Source organism: Balaenoptera physalus (genome assembly GCF_965194825.1).
Source record: "Balaenoptera physalus genome assembly, chromosome: 5".
NCBI classification, from domain to species: domain Eukaryota; kingdom Metazoa; phylum Chordata; class Mammalia; order Artiodactyla; family Balaenopteridae; genus Balaenoptera; species Balaenoptera physalus.
In genome coordinates, this window is record NC_138884.1 from 76,426,626 (window position 1) to 76,447,472 (window position 20,847).

Here is a 20,847-nt window from a genome sequence, read left to right on the forward strand (position 1 = left end):
TATTAGGTTTGAAGGGAGTTCAGCTTCCTACCCATTACTCTTCTTTCCAGCATATCAAATTATTATTTTAAGAAATTTGGCCTTTCCATTACTGTCCAGGGCCAACTGTACTTTGACTTAGAATAAACTAAATTATTATTATTATATTTAAAAACTTTAAACTTGAAGGAACATAATGGATAAAAGGAGTAATTTATAATGCTGTCAAGTTAAACTGAAACATATATCTCATTTTCATTGCTAACAAACCCCACCTCCCGCCAAACTTAAAAAAAACCAGCACCACCACCCCCCGAACTGGAACTAAGGTAGTATCAAAACTAAGTAACTTATGTCACATCAAAACCTTTAAAGATGATATTTTGTAGTTATATTAACAAACATGAAGTGTGTGGCTTTTCTTATCCATTTAATAAAAAAGGATGGTTTTGTTAAAACTTTATCTGACAGTATTGTTTGGTTGGCACAGCAAAGGAGGTATTTGCTGTAGCCAATAACAAGTAAAAGATTTGCCCCTCTGGTGCTTAAGCTCTTTGCTAGGAGGAAGCATGCTATATGAAGTGGGACTCGCTGAAGAGAGTGTTTTCAGCTGTTCTGTTGAGAGCAGTCTCATCTGTAAAGAAATGTGAATTAAACCCTGGGTGGTAGTGGTTTGAATAATGAATGGGAGGTGAGATAAAGAGGTGAACGTGGAAGACTCTTTCAAGACACTGGATGAGGAAGGAGAAGAGATGGATGCCATCATGCCTTGAGGGAGAAGAAAATAGGGGTTCAGATTCTCAGGCTGGGTAGACTTATGCAGGATTGTAAGCTATGTGTAAGGAGCCAGAGAGAGGGAGAAACGAGTGAATTGCAGAGGAGACTGAAGGAGATGCAACCAGGAGCAAATGATTAGTTTGCCTCCATTGAGAAAGATGGTAAAGATACTGAAGACATAGGTAAATCTAAAAATGAAAGGGAGAGAAGGCAAAGCAGTTTATGTTCTTGATCTTGTTTCCTCTGGTTGGAGTTAAGGAACCATGGTTATCTGCAAAAAAGTGGGTTGGGAGGATAAGGCTGAGCACCTAGAGGAGCAATTGTGAAGTATGGAAAAGGGAGTTGATTAGGAATGAATAAAGATTGCTATAGCATTAATCTAACTGAAATTAGAAATAATTTGTGTGATTTTTTTCTATTGTAGCTGCAGGCAGTGGGAATTGAAGTGAAGAAAGTAAACATTTCAATAGAATTGGATTGACAGGAGACACTCTAGAGGTGCAGAAAATAAAGGGTTTTGTTGGAGTATGGTTAAATGATTGTGTAGTTCTGGCAGATAAAGGAGGACGTGGAGTCATAGGGAGCAGATTTGGAGTAGAAAAGCAAGGAGGAGTGGTAAGGAGTAGGTTACAACCAGAGACAGAAAAACAAATTTGATAAGGGTGGGAGAAATGAAATGATTGATGGTAGTGGTAAGAGGAGAAATTTACAGTTCAGAATTTCAGAGGTGATACAGTTCCAAATGATGGCTTGGGTTGCTGAATAAATAGAGGTGAATTTCCTCAGAATAGATGAGGTCAGTTAATCAGTTAGGTTTTGGTGCTGAGTATTGAATTATTTGGGATGAAGACAAGAGTTCTTGTAGAAAGAAAAAACTGTGATGTGAATGTCTGTGTCATTAGAGAGTGTGAAGCTGTGCAAAAAAGAGCGCAGCAGACTTGAGACTGCTATCCTTAAAAAGCCTTGCTTACTGTGTCGGCTTTTGGTTGGTTGTCTGAGAACTTGGACTTTGGAAATGTTCCCAGTATGCCCAGAATTGATAAGAATGGCTCACTGTGCCTAAACTGTTTGTACAAACAGTATGGTGTATACTGAACACCTGCTTTCCTTCTGGGAGTCTGGAATTTTGGTACATGCTAAGTAGAGGGGGCCTACGTGACTAGTCCATGGTAAAAGCTTTGGCACTGACTCTCTAATGAGCTTTCCTGGTAGACAACATTATACACATGTTGTGAAAACTAGTTGCTGGAGGAATTGAGCACATCCTGTGTTCTTCACTGAGAAGAGACTCTTGCACGCTTCTGGTTTCCTCTGGATTTCACCCCATATGCCTTATCCCTTTGCTGATTTTGCTTTGTATCCTTTTGCTGTAGTAAATCTAGCTGTGAGTATAGATTTATACTCACAGGACTGTATGCTGAGTCCTGTGAGTCCTCCTAGTGAATCATCAAACCTGAGGGTGGCCTTGGGGACCCCCAACACAGAGGGAGTGACCTGCAAGGCTGAAAATGATTGTTGGGCTTGGAACAATGTGGAAATCATGTGCATCAGAGGAAGAGAGAGCAGTGGTGTGGAAGTTTGCAATGAGGAGGTAGTGGAATGTAGACATTTCTTCTTGCTTGGAAATTATTTAGCAAATATTTCATGGATATTTATCAGGCATTGGACCAGACATTTAGGATATAAAGATTATTAAGATACCGTACCTACCTGTAACCAACTCATTGACTATCAGGGTAGGGAGTTAGGCTTATGACATAATTATAATGAGATACGATAAGGACTATGCAAGAGAGAATATAGTCAAGTATTATGAGGACATGGAAGATGGAGTCTGGAAGATGAACTCCAGGGAATGAGCTATAGTTGAGAATTTCTAAGGAAAGTGTCATTTCAACAGGATTTTTGGTTAAAGTGAAGAAAAAAAAAATTTTTTTAAAGAGAAGATGTAAATAGGTATCCAGGTAGCGGATCAATAGATCAGGGGTTCCAAAGTTAAAGATTAAAAGAGGTTTGGAAGGGGAAGGATCTATCAGGAAAGGGAGGTTCTGCATTAGATGAAGATGAGAGTGCAGGGTAACAGATTAGTTTACTTTTTGAATTTTGGCTATAGGTTTAGGAACGAGGTGACAGTGAAATGGAAGTAAGTGGGATATGAGTAAAACAAGCCTATTTCAAGATTCCATTTAGATTTAGGTGTAAAGTTGCAGTCCCTTTGCAGAGCTTTACCAGGTATAAGAGCTTTGAAAATTACCTCAATTTATATAAAAGTAAAAATTGAGGGAATTCCTTGACGTCCAGTGGTTAGCACTCTGCGCTTTCACTGCTGAGGGCCCAGGTTCAGTCCCCGGTTGGCAAACTAAGATCCCGCAAAAAAAAAAAAAAAAAAAAAAGTAAAAATTGGCCTCGTACATGCATCCTTTTTTTTTCGCCGCACTGTGGGGCATGCAGGATCCTAGTTCCCTGACCAGGGATTGAACCCGTGCCCCCTGTATTGGGAGCGCGGAGTCTTAACCACTGGACCACTAGGGAAGTCCCATGCTTTCTTTCTTAAAAAAAGTTTTTTAAAGCTATATAAGCCTGTTGTAGGACTTTGTGATCATGAAATGTTACATAGAAGGTGCTCAGTAGTTTGATTTGAATGAATTTCTCTCTTTCTCCAAGTACTAGTAGACTAGTAAACTTGTAATAGGTAAGAGTAAAATAGGTTGTTTAATGTGTTTTATCTTCTTGTCATATATGTCATTCCTTGAAAATAGTTTAAATCGTTTATCAATTCTAAAGCCGTGAGTATTTTAAGAGTGATTAAGGACAAGGTCTTTCAGGTCATAGGAATAGATGTAGATGTAGCACATGTCTACATTTTCTTTCAAGCATCTAATGGACTGACAGTTAATAGGTATTGAATGGTAAATAAGACAGTTGTTGGTAGCACTTTGCTAACCCTCACTTTCTTCTTCATTTCTTCTCTCCCTCTTTCCTTCTACTTCCCCTTTCCACCTTTTCCCTGTATTTTTCCTTCTCCTGCTTTTATTGCTTATGCATACCAAGGACGCCTGTTAAAATCCACAGCCATTGCCTATCTCCATTAGTAACATTCAAAGCTAGGAAAAAAAGTCATCTATTTTTTTAAAAATTTATTTTATTGAAGTATAGTTGATTTACAATGTTTTGTTAACTTCTATACAGCAAAGAGATTCAGTTATACATATATATACATTCTTTTTCATATTTTTTTCCATTATGGTTTATCACAGGATATTGAATATAATTCCCTGTGCTATACAGTAGGACCTTGTTGTTTATCCATTCTATATATTAAAATAATATGCTTTGAAGTTAGTTTTAAGGTATAGGTGGTAGCTCAAATTAACCATTTTTTTCTTTTGTTTATATAGTGCTGGTTAGTTATCGTTCAGCCTCTTATTTTTTTCTTTTTTTAAGTAAAGCAAGACTATCACTTCAAGTAAAACAACTGATAGCATTTGTTGTCAATAATTCCAGCTTTCAGATGAAAATTGGAATTTGGGAAAACTTACATCTGCCTCTGTGAGCTTGACAGCTTCTCAATACCTATGATGAGATCAGTGGTCATATTAATGAATGTGATGATTCTGATATCACACGATGAAGTGTGTCAACATTTGGAAATCTGCATAACTCAATCTACCAATATTTTCCAAGGGACAAATATATGAAGTTATAAAATCAGGTATGGGTAAGGAAAAAAAAATTCATTTAAAATGCAAGACATACTGTGGATTTTAATTGAACTGAGTATTAAAAGTTCATTGATAAAGCTTGTTTCCTCCTTTCAAGAAATCCTTAATAAGGTAGCGCTTATCAAGTTTTGTTATAGTATCAAAGAATATACACAATTTTCCAACTACATATCTGGTGAAACTCAATTTTCTTTATAAACATTAACCAAAAGAGCATATCACTACAGATTGAATGCAGAAAGAGATGTGAGAATTCAGCTGTCTTCCATTGTCTGACATTAAAGAGATATGTGAAAATCTCACTAAAATTTTTTGTTTTGAAAAATATTTCTCATAAAAACATTATTTTTGTTAGCGTAAAAATGAGCATTTTGGGCTCATTAATGAATAAAAATTTTAAATGTTTTAGATGTCTCAGTTCTAATGTATAATCAGAAATAGTGATAAATCTAAATCACATAAGCTTAAGCTCAGTGAGGTCCTCAAGGATTTAAGAGACCAAAGAAGTCCTGACACCAAATGTTTGAACACCCCTTGTTCACCCAAATGTTTGAATATAGTAGAGTACTATATTCCAAATGGAAATGAGGAAAGGGTGCCTGGGTATCATGGTATCATGGCTCAATCTGCCTGTAATCATGAAGTACTTGATTTGAATATTAAATGTCTTTAAACATTTTTAAAGTGAAAGCAGATTGCAGTTGGGGTTCACTCCTGTGGGCTGGGGAGACTCCAAGGCCTTCAACAGCAGCATCTTCTTGCCCCTCTTTACAGGTATTCTTGTTCAGCAGGTGGGAAACAAAAGTGAGGGGAAATGGGGCTTCCCTGGTGGCGCAGTGGTTAAGAATCCACCTGCCAATGCAGGGGACACAGGTTCAAGCCCTGGTCCGGGAAGATCCCACATGCCGTGGAGCAGCTGAGCCCGTGCACCACAACTACTGAGGCTGTGCTCTAGAGCCCGCGAGCCACAACTACTGAAGCCCGCACACCTAGAGCCCATGCTCCGCAACAAGAGAAGCCACCGCAATGAGAAGCCCTCGCAATGCAACAAAGAGTAGCCCCTGCTCGCTGCAACTAAAGAAAGCCCCCGCACAGCAACGGAGACCCAACGCAGCCATAAATGAAGGAAGGAAGGAAGAAAGAAAGGGAAGAAGGGAAGGCTGGTGGCAAAGCTAAGCACTCCCATCTATTGTGAACCATGTCATTCTTTTGGGGGTGAGATGAAGAAAGAGAAAGGATTACTGTCTGTTGTTAAGACACAACAAAATTATGACTGCAGAGGAGAGTGCCTAAAGAATGTCCTTGGAACTGCTAGTTCTTACTCAGAAGAATAACTACTAGCCTGACTTAAAAGGAGCCCTGACTTGCAGGAACAGCAGGGCAATTAGCTGGTAGTGCTCCCTGGGCAAAGCATCAACACTCAGCCTTATTATAAGGAAGTGTCCAGGCTTGGAAAAGAAAGGAAATTAAGGTTTATACTCATACTGGATTGCTCCCTCTAAATTAGCATATTACTGGCAAACTATAGGTATTTGATAAAATAATCTGTTCCAAATATTTAATGACTGAAGATGGAAGGGGAAGATACTTATCTTTAGGAGACTTGGAGGTATCTGGTTGTTGCTTTTCTAAAAAAATTTGAGGACCAGTTGGAAGGAGATGGTTAATTGCAATAATAAACATGGTTGAAATGAAACCTATTGCATGAAGGCGAAGATCTTCAGACCAAGGTAGATTACACAAGAGATGGAAATGTATAATCTAGAAGGTCCAGTATTCTATAAACATTTGTTGAATGGTATCTCCTCTAAGGGAAATAGATGAAAAGGGAGTCCATTATCTAGAGACCTCATAGAACTGTCAGCAAGCACTGCATACCTCTTCCTCATGCTAGGGCCTTTACAGTTGTAGGTGAGTTATCTGTAGGGGCATTTTCAAGTAGAACCACATTGCTCTGAGGGCCCTACAGAAAAAACAGGTTTAGCTCGGAGTCTTATTAAGAGAATATCACCAATGCCAGAATTATGTTAAACAGTAATGGTTTGCCAATTTATGTTTAGTGTCAAAACTTTTTTCATAAGTAGTATCCATTGTTTATGAAGACATATTGATGTTATTTCAATGCTGCTATTAAGTAATTTTTGAAAGTACTTTAAGATGATGACAAAATGGTCTCAGATGCCACCATCTACATGTTGTAAGGAAGTCTAGATCATGATGCAAATGACAACCTGACCCACAGAAGTGTTGTGATTGACTTGCACAATATTATAAAGGTGGGAAATTTTGCAGAGAAATCTGGTTTTCCAGCTCCTCTTAGAAGAAGAAAAATACAACCTGTCAAAGGTGGGCCTGCATTCTAGTGTGACAGTAATCAGCTGGATCTGACTCATTACATTCACACACACACAAATTGTATACCTCTACTTGGCTGGTCTCCACCACTCCTTATTGACTTCACACAGCCTACCTTATTTGATTTCTCTTTCTAGCTCCACTGTTGGTTGAGTTAGAACCCCTTGACCTGGCCAGCTGTTTCATACAGAATATCTTAGGGGATCCCTCTTACCAGTGCCAGCTACCGAAGATGCAGTATTGTGTATTCAAGCGTTGCTAAGAGAGTGAATTTTAAGCGTTTTCTTCACAGGAAAAAAAAATGTAACCGTGAGGTGATGGATGTGAACTAAACTTACTGTGGTAATCGTTTCACAGTGCATGCATGTATCAGATCATTAGGTTGTACACCTTAAATTAATGCAATGTTAAATGTCAAGTATATCTCAATAAAACCGGAAAAAAAATTTGGCTCCAGGGTCCAGTAAAAGTCATCATATGTAAGCATCTCAATTTTATTTCCAGGGTGCAGTCTGCTATTACCAATGTTGTCTATGAATGTTTTATTCTTTCCCACTAACTTATGCAAAGAAATAGTCAAGTGCCCAGTCAATCCTCATGATCTTTCAAGACACTTAAAAGGTTAAAGATGTTAAAATGCACTACCTTGGTTTCATTTCTTTGGGGGTGTGTGTAGCAAATGTCTTGGTATTTGAAAGTTGAAGTAGCCGTTTTGTTCCAGGTGTTTTTAACATTCTGTAGCTGTAATAACAGTGTAGATATGCTGATCTCAGAAAATGTAATTTGCATTCTTAGACATGTTATCACTTTTTTGAGAGTTAACAAAATGCTCTTGACCTAAAGAGTAATTAATAGCAGAGATTTTAGCTTTCTGTTACTTAATTGGAAGAATCTTAGTAATTTTGACAAAATTGGACAGTTGTGTTGTTTTCCACATTACTATTTGGCTCACAAAGATAGCTCCAAAGAAGTCATGTCTTTCTATATTCTCAGCCTCTTGTATAAAAGTTTTGATTCAGCTGCTAAAATTGCTTGTTACATTTCGTAAATTGCTGATGATAGTGTGTCTCAAACTTCCATTGTTATTCTGTGTATAAAGTTGCACTCTATTTACTTGACCTTTGATTAAGTTAAAGGTGTATTTGTTGCAACAATGACATGTAATAACATATTTTTCTTTTTTTAAAAAATAGATTTGGACTGAGCAACAAATTTGAATCAGAATTCCCTTCTTCATTAACTGGAAAAGTGAGTGTCAATTATTTAGGTATTATTTTTATGCCTCAAAACTAAAGTCTTTTCCTAACAAATTAGAAAAATTTATGCTAATGAGACATGTTTATTGACATTAATATTGCAGTGTTGTTATTTCTTAAAATTTTTCTTTAGGTAGCTCCTGAAGAATTTAAAGCCAGCATCAACAGAGTTAACAGTTGTCTTAAGAAGAACCTTCCTGTTAATGTACGTTGGCTACTTTGTGGCTGCCTTTGTTGCTGCTGCACACTAGGTTGCAGTATGTGGCCAGTTATTTGCCTCAGTAAAAGAGTAAGTTGAATTTTATATTTTAATTTAAATATAGAAGTTGACAAGCCAAATCTTGCATTTACCTAGTTTTTATTTTTTGTATTGAATGCGTCACACTATTCTGAATACTATACAAAAATAATTTGATCCAATAGAGGAGTGATTAAGTTATGTCCACATGCTGTTATATTAAATAGCAATCTAAAAATTAGACTCATAATTTTTATGACATAGGACATTACGTTAGAGTAGAATATAGCGTTCTCTATGTATACATTGATGGTGGTAATTGAAAATTTGGGTTCAGGTCTGCCACTTATCTCTGACCTTCTAGGCATGTTTCCTAACCTATTTATTTATTTGTTTGTTTGTTTATTTATTGCTGCATTGGGTCTTTGTTGCTGTGCGCAGGCTTTCTCTACTTGTGGTGAGCGGGGGCTATTCTTTGTTGCGAAGCTCGGGCTTCTCATTGTGGTGGCTTTCTCTTGTTGCAGAGCACGGGGTCTAGGCATGCGGGCTTCAGTAGTTGTGGCTCGTGGACTCTAGGGCGCAGGCTCAGTAGTTGTGGCGCACGGGCATAGTTGCTCTGTGGCATGCGGGATCTTCCTGGACCAGGGCTCAAACCCATGTCCCCTGCATTGGCAGGCAGATTCTTAACCACTGCGCCACCAGGAAAGTCCCTTCCTAACCTCTTTAAACTGTAGTTGACATATTTGTAAAATGACAATATTTACCTCCCTACTTGAATAGGACTGTTGTAAGGATAAAATAAAATAGTGTTTGTAAAGCTTTTAGTTGAAGAGCTCAGAGTAAGAGTCTAATCTATATTGATTAATAGCATTATTACTGATATGTAAGATAGTACCCATAGAAGAAATAAAATGGTAATAGTGCTTATTTTTATTTGGTGAAATTATGGGGAATTCTGTTTTCTTTTTTTATTTAAAGAAATTTTTTTTGTTATTTTACAAGTTTCCTGTGATGAGTACATAGTAATCTTGTAATCTGAAAAAATGATCTAAAGTGTAATAATTTTGACTGCTTATAATAAAAAATTTCCAAGATGTTGGTAGAGATGAGGCAAATTAGTATAGATTGAATGTGTTATATTTTTGTTAAAAAGCTTTAAAAAATTGTGGTAATTAAATGTATAAAAATGAAATACCATTACATTGAAATTGAATGTATAGTTTTGTGTGGCTGCATTTCATCTGTCATCAAATGATAGGAAATATGGAAAAGCAAATTTTATTTGTCCTTTTTTGTTTTACATAATAAGGTGTATATTTCTACTGGAAAAATATTTAACTAGTGCATTTTATTAATAGGAAGTAGATATTGCCTTCATAATAAAATTACTATTGTAATATTTACTGTAATATTTGTAATATTTACTTTTTTATATTCCAAGAATATTTCTTTTTTTTCCCCCCATAGTTCTCACCAGATCATCTTCCTACGATAGATTAAAAGGAAAAAAAATATGGTTGTCCCTGCATCCACAGTTGAATTTGTAGCTCTTATAGTTTAGAGCCTCTCACTCCCTCTTACTGTTTGGGCATTTCCATTGTTTAAGTGGCTGCTATATCTTACTTGGTTGGCCGTTTGCTGTTATTTAACCCAAGGAATCAGACAGTTTTATTACTGTAGAAACCTTTGTGACCTAGTTATTTTTATTTTTTTGAGGTTTTGAGATTCTGTTTTTTACTTTTTAAATGAGTAAACAAGATATTGCAATGTGCACACAGTGTAGGATTTAGAAAACAAGAGTAAACTTCCTACCCTTCTCCATGAATTCTTAGTAAGAAGATCATATTTCAGATGCTTTCATTAAATTCCTTCTTATTTGAGACATAAGCTAGATTGACTTTTTTAGGTTATTTCAGTCTGTAGTTTCAGACAGTACATTTCATTCAACTGTGTATTATTACGTATAAGGTCTTTCTTGTATTTATATGATATAATTTTATATGGACTCTTTTGTCCAGTGGGCATAATAAATTTGACTACTGCTTAAAAAACTGTGCATTTCCCTGTCGAGGGTTTAAACTATTTTATAATTGGAGAGAGGGACCCTTCATGCATGTATGAAGAGTATTAGAGGCCCTGAAAAAAGGGGTGCTTTGTAAGATGGGGGCAGGATGATTTGGAGCAGGGATTTTTAACCTTTTATTTATCATAGACCCCTTTGATAGTCTGGGGAAGCCTATGAACCCTTTCTTAGAATAATGTTTTATTTGTATTTGGAAAGGTTTAATGTATCTTAAATGTATATAATCAAATACATTGGATTATTCAGGAAACCAATTACATAGTTATCAAAATACTAAAACCCCTCAAATGTGTGATTTATAAATATTTATTAATGCATGCAAAATAAGATAGCAGGGGACTCATGGTAGTATGATGTGATAGGAAAAATCTGTGATTTCTATGAGTGATAAATATATAGGTCCTATTTAAACTACCACAGTTAGTTGCATGCATTCATAGCCTAAGGAAATGTAACATTTCATATGTAATATTTGTAACATTTCATATGTAACATATGTAACATATGTAACATATGTAACATTTCAGTTAGAGGTTAGTGAAATTAAAGATGAATATTTGTTCTGTCCACTTTCACAGACTGCTGGAATTCTATCTAGGTATTCCATGTGAAGAACCCTTGATTTAGAGGTACTAGTATAATTAAAAGCTAAAACCCAGCCTGATTGCCAGCCTCTGAACCCCTCTGAACCTCTGCTTTGTCCTCGTTTGTGATGTGGAATCGTCTTATACGGTTAGAATTGTCTCACTCTAAGGCAAATCAGGACCAAAGGCATACTCCATATGCAGCTTAGCGTTTTCACCTTCCTAACATTACTTAACAGTTTGAATAACTAGATTTCTGCCTTGCCTTTGAAACCCAACCCCAAATGAGTGATCCTTTTTATGACCTGGCCATGTTCCAGAGACCTGGTTTTTAATCTGTCCTATTATTATTATTATTTTTAGATCTTCCAAATTGCCTTTTCCTTTTAATTAATTTTTTTTAATTTATTTATTTTTTGGCTGCGTTGGGTCTTCATTGCCGCGCTCAGGCTTTCTCTAGTTGCGGGGAGCGGGGACTACTCTTCGTTGTGGTGCACGGGCTTCTCATTGCAGTGGCTTCTCTTGTTGCAGGACATGGGCTCTAGGTGTGCGGGCTCAGTAGTTGTGTCTCGCGGGCTCTAGAGCGTAGGCTCAGTAGTTGTGGCACACGGGCTTAGTTGCTCCGCGGCATGTGGGATCTTCCTGGACCAGGGCTTGAACCCGTGTCCCCTGCCCTGCACTGGCAGGCGGATTCTCAACCACTGTGCCACCAGGGAAGTCTGCCTTTTCCTTTTAAAAAAATTACCTTAGCCTATTTTTGAAAATTATTTAATATACAATAAAACTTTCTCTTTCTGATGTACAGTTCTATGATTTTTGACAAATGCATAGAGTTGTGTAACTACTGCCACAATCAAGATACATTACAGTTCTTTCACTTCAAAAAACTTCCTTTTTCTGTCCCACTGCAGTCACACCCTCTTCAGTTCTTAAACCCTGGCAACACTGATCTGTTCTCTATCCCTATGGTTCTGCCTTTTCTAGAATGTTGTATGAATGGAAGTATACAGTGTATATAGCCACTTGAATCTGGCTTCTTTCATTCAGGTAGTACATTTTAGAGTCATCTATTTTGTTTCATGTATCAATAGTTTATTCTTTTTTATTGCTGAGTAGCATTCTATTGTATGGATGTATCACAATTTGTTATCCATTCACCAATTGAAGGACATCCCTTGTCAGATATATAACTTGCAAATATATTTTTGCAGTCTGTAATTGTCTTTTTTTTTTTTTTAATAGTTGCGGCACGTGGGCTCAGTAGTTGTGGCACACGGGCCCAGTTGCTCCACAGCATGTGGGATCCTCCCGGACCAGGGCTCGAACCCGTGTCCCCTGCGCTGGCAGGCGGACTCCCAACCACTGCGCCACCAAGGAAGCCCCCTCTCTTATTGTCTTTGACAGAGCAAAAGCTTTTTATTTTGCTTAAGTCCAATTTGTTAATTTTTAAAAAATTGATTGTGCATTTGGTGTCATATCTAAGAATTCTTTGCCTAAATTAGGGTCACAACATTTTTCTCCTATGATCTCTTCTGCATTTTACTTTTAGATATATCACCCATTTTGAGTCAGTATTTGTATAGGTGTGAGATATAGATCAAAGTTCATTTTTTGCATATGACTTCAAGTTTTCCAGGATGATTTGTTGAAAAGACTATCCTTTTTCCATTAAATTGCCACTGTATTGGTACATTGTCAAAAGTCAATCAACCATATTTATGTGGATCTATTTCTGGACTCTGTTCTGTTGACTTCTGTGTGTCCATCTTGATTTCAATACCATGTGGTCTTATTTATAATACTTTATAGCTCTATAGTATATAGTATATATATATGCTATAGTGCTATAGTACCTACTATAAAACTATAAAGTACTATAAACAAGATACATCTCTATATATGTATATATAGTATCTAGTGTGTGTGTATATATATATATACATATATATACATATATATGTGTGTGTGTGTGTGTGTGTGTGTATATATATATATATATATATATATAGTTTAGTACCTTATAGCTTCATAGTAAGTGTGGAAATCAGGTAGGGCAAGTCTTCCAAACTTCATTCTTTTTCAGGATTGTTTTGGCTATTCTGATTTCTTTCATTTTTCATATATATTTTAGAGTCAGATTGTCATGTCTAAAAAAATAATGCTGGGATTTTGATGGATTGAAATTATAGATCAATATGGAGAAAATTGACATCTTAACAACAAGTCTTCTAAACCATTAATGTGGCATACCTCTCTATTTATTTAGGTCTTCTTTGATTTCTTTTTCATCAGTATTTTGTAATTTTTTGCATAGCATACAGATCATGCACATATTTTGTTAGCTTTATACGTATTTATTTCTTTGGTTTTGGTGCTATTAATGGTATTTTAAAAATTTTTGATTTCCAGTTGTTCATTGCTAGTACATAAAAAATACAATAGATTTTTGTATATTGACATTGTGTCCTGTGATCTTATTATATTCCGGGAATGTTTTTGTACATTCTATGGGATTTTCTACATAGATAACCATGTTGTTTTATTTCTTGATTTCTAATCTGTATACCTTTTATTTCTTTTTTTCTTTTTTCACTGAGTAGGATTTCCAGTAAAATGTTGGAGTGATGAGAGTAGACTCCTTTAGGCCTGATTTTCTCTATTTTTCTGTTTTCAATTTCACTGATTTTTTGCTCTTATTTTTATTATTTCTTCTCCTTGCTTTGGATTTAATTTGTTTATTTATTTCTAACTGCACTGACTAGAATCTCCAGAAAAACACTGATTAGAAGCAGTGAGAACATATGTCCTTGTCTTGCTCCTGATATTAGGGGGAATGCATTCTCACTTTCATCATTCCATATCATATTAATTACAGGGTTTTGTAGATGTCCTTTATCATCTGAGTAAGTTTTATTCTACTAGTTTGTGGAGAGTTTTTATCAGGAATAGATGTTGGATTTTGTCAGATACCTTTTCTGCTTCTTTAGAGTGGTTATATGGTTTTTCGTTTTTAGTTTAGAAATATGTGGAATTGATTGGATTTTTGGATGTTAAACCAACCTTGCATTCCTGGAATGAACCTCACTTGGTCATGTCTATTTTTCTTTTAATATTTTTGTTGGATTTGATAGACTATAAGTTTGTTTTGAAGTCTTATATCTGTGTTCATGAGGGATATTTTTCTGTAGTCTTTTCTCGTAATGTCTGATTTTGGCATTGGGGTAGTGATAGCCTCACAAAATGAGTTGGGAAGTGTTCCCTCCTCTTCAGTTTTCTGGATGAATTTGTGCAGAATATGCATTATTTCTTCCTTAAATTTTAGGAGCATTCATCAAGGTTCCTCTGTGTTGTAATGTGTATCAATTCTCCATTCTTTTTTATGGTTGAATAATATCCCATTATGCATATATATCACAATTTGTGCTTAACTTCTCGAGGAACCAGAGCAGTGTTTAGTCTAGGGCTGAGCACTAGTGAGGCAAGACCTTCCTGGTTACTTTACTCAGTAGCTTGTTAATTGTGATGTTCTCTAGTCTAGCTCATGGAAAGAGGCTTTGTGCTGGATCTTTGTCAGTTTTGGATACTCTTCCTCTAATCCTTTCTAGTAGTTCTTTGCTCTACCTTTGGTAGTTTCCTTACCCACATGTGCTGCTCAGCACTCACCTTAATACTCAGTAGGGAATATCCGTAGATCTTTGGAGTTCTTTGCAGCACTTTCCTCTCTGGTACTCTGTTCTGTGGCTTCTAGCTGCCTTGGTTTCCTCAGATTCTCAGCTCAGTCTCCTTAACTCAGAGTTGCCAGGCTTTGTCTGGGCTCTCCCTCCATTCACTGTGGCCTGGAAGCTCTCTGACATCAGTAATCATGGGAAATCATAGGGCCTTTCTCATTTGTCTCTGGTCTCCCAGGAATTCTGGTCTTTCGTTGTCGTCCATTGTCTTGAAAACAGTTTCATATGCTTTGAGGGGTATTTTGGTTTTTTGTTTGTTTGTTTGTTTGTTTGTTTTGGTGGTTTCAGGCCAGAGGGTAAATCTGGTGCCTATTGCTGCATCGTCGCTGAAAATGAAAGTCTGAATGTCCTCTTTTTATAGAAGTGTTTTGACAAATAACTACTGTGCTGCGGATTGAAAGATTTATATTAACGCTATACTCAAAGAGCATGTAGTCTATTTGGAGAATTGGCTAGATGAGTGCGGAGGTAGTTTAAGTTTGTAAGTACTTGTCATGTTTTTCATGAAGTAGCTCTAATAACAAAAGACAATAAATATATGTCCTTAGAATTTAGAAATATGAAGTAGCCACCTGCAATCACAAAATATGTTTGAAGTCTTGTGTTACATCTCAGACACTCATCTGAATTTTACATTCTATTACATAACATATATTTGTTTTAATAGAAAATGTTTAAAATGACTTATTGAATAAAGTTGCTACTCTTAGAATATAAGCATATCTGTCTTATGAAATTGCTGGTTTTAGCTACCACTTCTTTATGTTGCTAGTATGCCATTCTCTGGAAGTTACTTATTCATTAATTCAATTAATATTTCTAAAGCTGCACTGTGGGCTTGGTACTGTTTAAGATGCTGTTTAGGTACTGTTTAGAGGTTATATGTTTCCTCTTGTAGACTTAAAAAATAGACAAAAAGCAATGAGGTAATTACAAACAGTGATAAGTGCTTGGAAGACAATAAAACAGAAAACCTCAGCCTTTTGGTGTTCTTTGTAAGAGCTTGAGGAGCTTACAAGCAAATAAAATGCTTCAGCTTCATTAAATAGATTTTATGACCTTTACTTTGCAAAAGCTTATTTTTGTTGATACTTGTGATTATACTTTGCTTTTTGATTGTGCCTTAATTGTAATATTATAGTTTTGAAAATTGATGTCTAAGTAAGTGAACTCTTTATGACTTGTTTTGCTTTCAGCCTGGCTCATTTATTGAGGAAACAAGTTTCATAATTTTACTGTACATTGTGTTACAGTATTTTTTGTTTTAGTTTGTTTTCCATCCTAAAGTAACTATTAGTTTCAGTCTTCTAAGATTTTGCATATATATATAAAATATCCCACATTTAGTGGTTTTATAGACTTTGTTTATATATGCTCTCAGCCATTATCCTTTCTGACTGAAGAACTCTTTAAGTTTTAGAATGTTTATACACCAATTTCTTAATCTTATGAGTTGTCTTACCTCCTTTTTTTAGTGCTTTAATCTCTCTCTTACATATGATGACCAAAATTGTGTGACTTTCTAAAAGTGCTCTCTATATGGATTTGTTGTAAATAGTGTATCTTTCCATTCCCTTTATACTTTTATTTGTATGTCGTCCTATATCAGGGAATCATTTCTTTAGGAATAGGGAAATAGGCTGCAACATGTGGTAGCTGGGACCTGCACTTTGGTGCTAGAGGAACTGGTTTGGAAAGTGGTACTTACTCAGAATGACTAATCAGTTCACTCTCTCTAAACCTCAGTTTTTACCTCTGTAAGATGGCGTTAATCTCTTCTTTGTAGTGTTGTTTTAAAAATTAGAGCAAGTGCATGTAGAGTACTTAGTATAGTATTTTGGCTATAGTGTGTGCTTAGTTAATGGCAGTTGCTATTAATATCATTTTATTATTATTCTTCCCAGTGTCTGTCTTGCTAACTACTATATCCCCAGTGCCTCTCACAGTGCCTCTCATCTACTTTATGTTCAATAAGTATTTGCTGAATGAATAAACCTTTTGGCTTTTGAAATTCTTGAGTAGTAAGAACGTAACATTTCAGAAGATATAGTCCTCACTATTCAAAATAAGATTCCTAAGTAAATAAAAGCATCTTGTCTTTTAGAGTAAATAACATTTTTTTTTTTTTTCCAGGAGCAGTGTGATAAAGTATAAACAATAGTAAATCAGTGTTTGAAGCTGAGTGACTTTGAGAGAGTCGCTTAAAACCTCTCTGAGCCTGGACTTTCACCACCCACCCCCCACCTTCTTTTTCTTTTAATCTCAGAAGAAGAGAGGCTGACTGATCTCTCTAGGTACTTTCCAGCCCTAAAAATCTATAATCCTTTGAAATTGAGCTGTGTAGGTCTACAAAACATCGCTATTTCTAAGCTCTAAGTAAAGAAGTTCTCAATATTGATTTTTATTTCAAATCTAAAGAATTAACATTTTAGTAAAATATTTTCTTTCTTTTTTTTTTAGTTTTTCTTTTACTTTTTTGGCTTCTCTGAGTTTTTTTGGATAATTGCTATTTAGTTTTGAAACTTTGATTAAAAAAAAAAACAAACGGCCTGTATAGGCCTGTATCTAATCTAACTGTATTTCTTTTACTTTAAGTTGTAGTATGCTTAGATTTACTTCTAGATATCTTTTCTCTCAACCTCAAGTTTAGTTATCCAATAATTGTGAGTTACTTTGGTTGGGGTATAGAAGGGGTGGAAAATCCAAATGGAAGAGGTAGAAGCAAAAGGAATATATATAGAGGGTTTTGAGTGAGAATGCAGCCTTGTAAGACTTAAAAAAATTCAAGGGAAAGTGAACCTAGGACAATCATAACCAAAGAGCTGCAAATATTTGTATATGAGAGGAATTTGAAGTATACTTACTCAGTTATACTAACAGTATTAAAAGTTACCCAAAACTTTTAGAACTCTAATTTACTCTGTGTTTGAGATTTGAGCATTTGTATTCAGTAACTCTGAATCATAAGATGAGAATGTCTGTGAACATTTGGATGAAGAATTAGATAAAGAAAAATGCTTCTAACATGTTTCAGGTAATGAAAGCAAAACAAACTTAAAAACATCGTAATGAAATTTTAGTGAAGGGCGATCTTGAAAAGTTTCTGGTAAGCAAGAGATGATGAATTAAATGTATTCTTATGACAGTCATTATTATTAATTGAAAGTATAGGAAAACCAGTGCTAACTTTTTTTTAACGAATGCTATCCAATTGCTTTATTTCTATAAATATAACATATTTATAAGGGCTTTCATATGTTCAAGATAAGTGTACGTCTGTGAAACCAACATTATAAGTGATGCCATAAACCCAACCATCACCTCTAATAATTCACTCCTTTCCTTCCTCTTTTTTTGTGTGTGTAGGTGTGACGAGAACATTTAACATAAGATCTACCCCATGCATTCTTCCCCCACCCCCAGCTTTACTGAGATGTAATTGACACATAACATTGTGTACGTTTAAAGTGTACAACATGATGATCTGATACACATATATATTGCAAAACCCTCATGTTCTCTTCTAATCTTGAGTGTTCACTTTATGCCAGGGTCATTGAGTTAATCAATTTACTTGTACTGTGTCATTCATTCTTCCCCAAATTCCAAGAGTAGGCATTCATATTATTATTTTAAGGATGAGAAAACTGAGGCTCAGAAGTTAAGTAATCTATTTGAGATCCCACAGTCTACAAAGCTAGGCCATAATTTGAACCCAGGCTTAAAGCCTCAGATATGCTTTTTTTTCACTCTTTGATAAGGATACAAAATCAAGCTATTTTTTATTACTTATCATAATTTAATTTTATACATGGAAGCAGGGGGAGTTTAGAGGTTTGGAAGAAACTTAAAAGATCATTATTTCGCAAGATAGGAGATTCAGGCCCATTGAGTGTTGTAAGTTTATCCAGTTGATTTATAAATGGTAACAATGTTCAAGCATTTTATATTAGCTTTTGCAGTACTTTAGTTTTTCAGCAGACTTAGCTTTCCAATTATTTTTTCCCTAATATTTAAACAAATTTGTATTTCTTGAAAATACAAACTAACAGTAAAGGAAGGAGGCCATAAAGGAGGTAAAGATGCAGGAAAACAGTATACTTTAATCAGATTTTATACAAAGTTCCAGTTGGAAAACTAAGAGTTGATATATTCCTTTTGCTTCTATTTTACTGTTATAAAAACAAAAATCAACATCCCTGTCTTTGAAAAATTATCAGGTTCTCACTCCCTAATAAATAAGTACACATTATTTCTGGTAAAGTTTTTTTTTTTTAATAATATTACACCCTTCCTTAAAACTTGTGTATTTACTCTTAGAGAGACTGAGAATGTCATGTAAGGAGTTAATGCAAAGTAGGAGGGACAGGGACTCGCACTGAAGGTAGAGTGTGGTATTCTAACACCCATCTAACCTTAGGTGTTCAGTTTGCAGTTTCTTGCCTCTTCTTCAGTATCTCCCACATTATAAGGATAAAGAAATAGGTTTAACCTCTTTCAAACCTTACTTCAATTGCTGTGGAAAAAGGATCTCATGTAAAAAATTTCTTAGGACCAGAAGAATATATTTATTGCTGTTTCATTTTAAAGAACACTTTAGGCTTGAAACTTAGGAAACTGATTCTTACATAAACTAAATAAATTACTGCCGTTAGTGTGAATGGCACTGACGATTTGTTTTTAGCTGGAGTAAAAACATGTTACTAAATTAAATTCTCATTATGAAAGAGGATATGCAAGAAAGAAGTGTAAACTTTGAGTCTTAAATGTGCAGAGATGGCACTGGGACTTTAAAGATGTGTTAGACTCCTTTAAAATGTGTTTTGCCTAGAGCTGGCTGACATTCAGTTCCCTCTGAACATTTAGAACATAGTATTGGCGTGGTGGTTTATGGAAAGATTTGCTCATCTTCTTCAGTGTCCAGTCTGCTGTTACCCCGTGCCATGAGTTCTTAATTTCAGAGAGTGTATTTTTCAGTTCTAGAAGGTCCATTTGATGTTTTTATAGAGGCTAGTCCTCTTTTGAAATTCTTCATCTTTTCACCCATTTTGTCCATCTTTTCCCTCTATTTAATTGAACGTACTAATCATAGTTAATTTAAATTCCTGTCAACTAATACCAATACTTGGATTATCTGTGGATCTGTTTCTGTGGGTTTTTTCTTTTGATTATTGGTCATTTTTTCCTGGCTCTTACAGTTTTTAATTTTATGCTAGCTGTTATAAACAGAATGAAGTAGAAACTCCAGAAAAAATCTTCCAAAATCAAGGGTCCCATCTGTCCTGTGTTAGGCAGATAGCTTGAGGAGAAGGATCACTTTGATCTAATCAGAGATTGAGGTGGGTTGGGCTGGGTTGCAAGTTTAGTAGATTCAGTCCATCTCTGGTTTTCTGTTTCTTGGGTATGGCCCTTCCAGACTTTTGATTGAGGCCTGGCAGGTCTTTGTCTCCTCTCCTCAGAAGGTTGTATCCTTTGGATATTTTGAGTTTAGCTTTCCATCTTATGCAGGTTCAGGTGTTTTGAGGGGGAGACCAATCATGAGTTTGTTGCAGATCCTCCTCCGTCTAGCAGAATTTTGTCTCCTAAATACTAGGAGACTATGAGTAATTTTTCTCTGCCTTTTTGTCTTGGTCCCCCATCCTTCCATGCTGCCCCAGAATTCAGCAGTGTCTTTAGGGAAAACTGGCTTTGCATTTTCGGGTACATCTAATTTCCAGTCCATTGGGCCAGGCTGTACAACCTACAAAAGCGCTGTTGATTTCCCTTTTCCCTAGTAGAGTCCCACTGGTGCCAAGCCTAATCCTCAGCTGACCTCTCTAATCAACAAAGAAAGAAAATGGCCAGTACATAATCATCAAATGATTTAGAAAGGGCTCTTTCCTTCTCTGGATTTTATTTCATCTAGTCCTTGTTGCTTCCAGAATTTTCTGATGTTTTAAAAATAATGGGTTTTTTTCCTTCTTCAATTTATCCATTTCTATTTGTGATGGGAGTGTTGGCTTGAGTTTGACATCCTACACAGAAATATGTCTCTAGTTACCTTGACTTTACATAAAGATTATGCTATTCTTTGCATGTTGGGAAGGAAAGAATGGTGTGATTATCACTATCTTGTTTTTTAACAT

General features: G+C 35.7%; 1 protein-coding gene across 4 annotated transcripts in view; it reads left to right on the top strand.

The window, feature by feature from the left end:
• Positions 1–20,847, top strand: part of CHIC2 (cysteine rich hydrophobic domain 2) — a 70,351-nt gene that overhangs the window by 14,819 nt on the left and 34,685 nt on the right. For all 4 annotated transcript variants that reach the window (XM_082462328.1, XM_082462326.1, XM_082462327.1 and 1 more), the window contains exons 2-3: positions 8,027–8,081; positions 8,223–8,378. In XM_082462328.1, the coding sequence (XP_082318454.1) occupies positions 8,027–8,081; positions 8,223–8,378 (211 nt within the window). The remainder of the gene's footprint in view (positions 1–8,026; positions 8,082–8,222; positions 8,379–20,847) is intronic.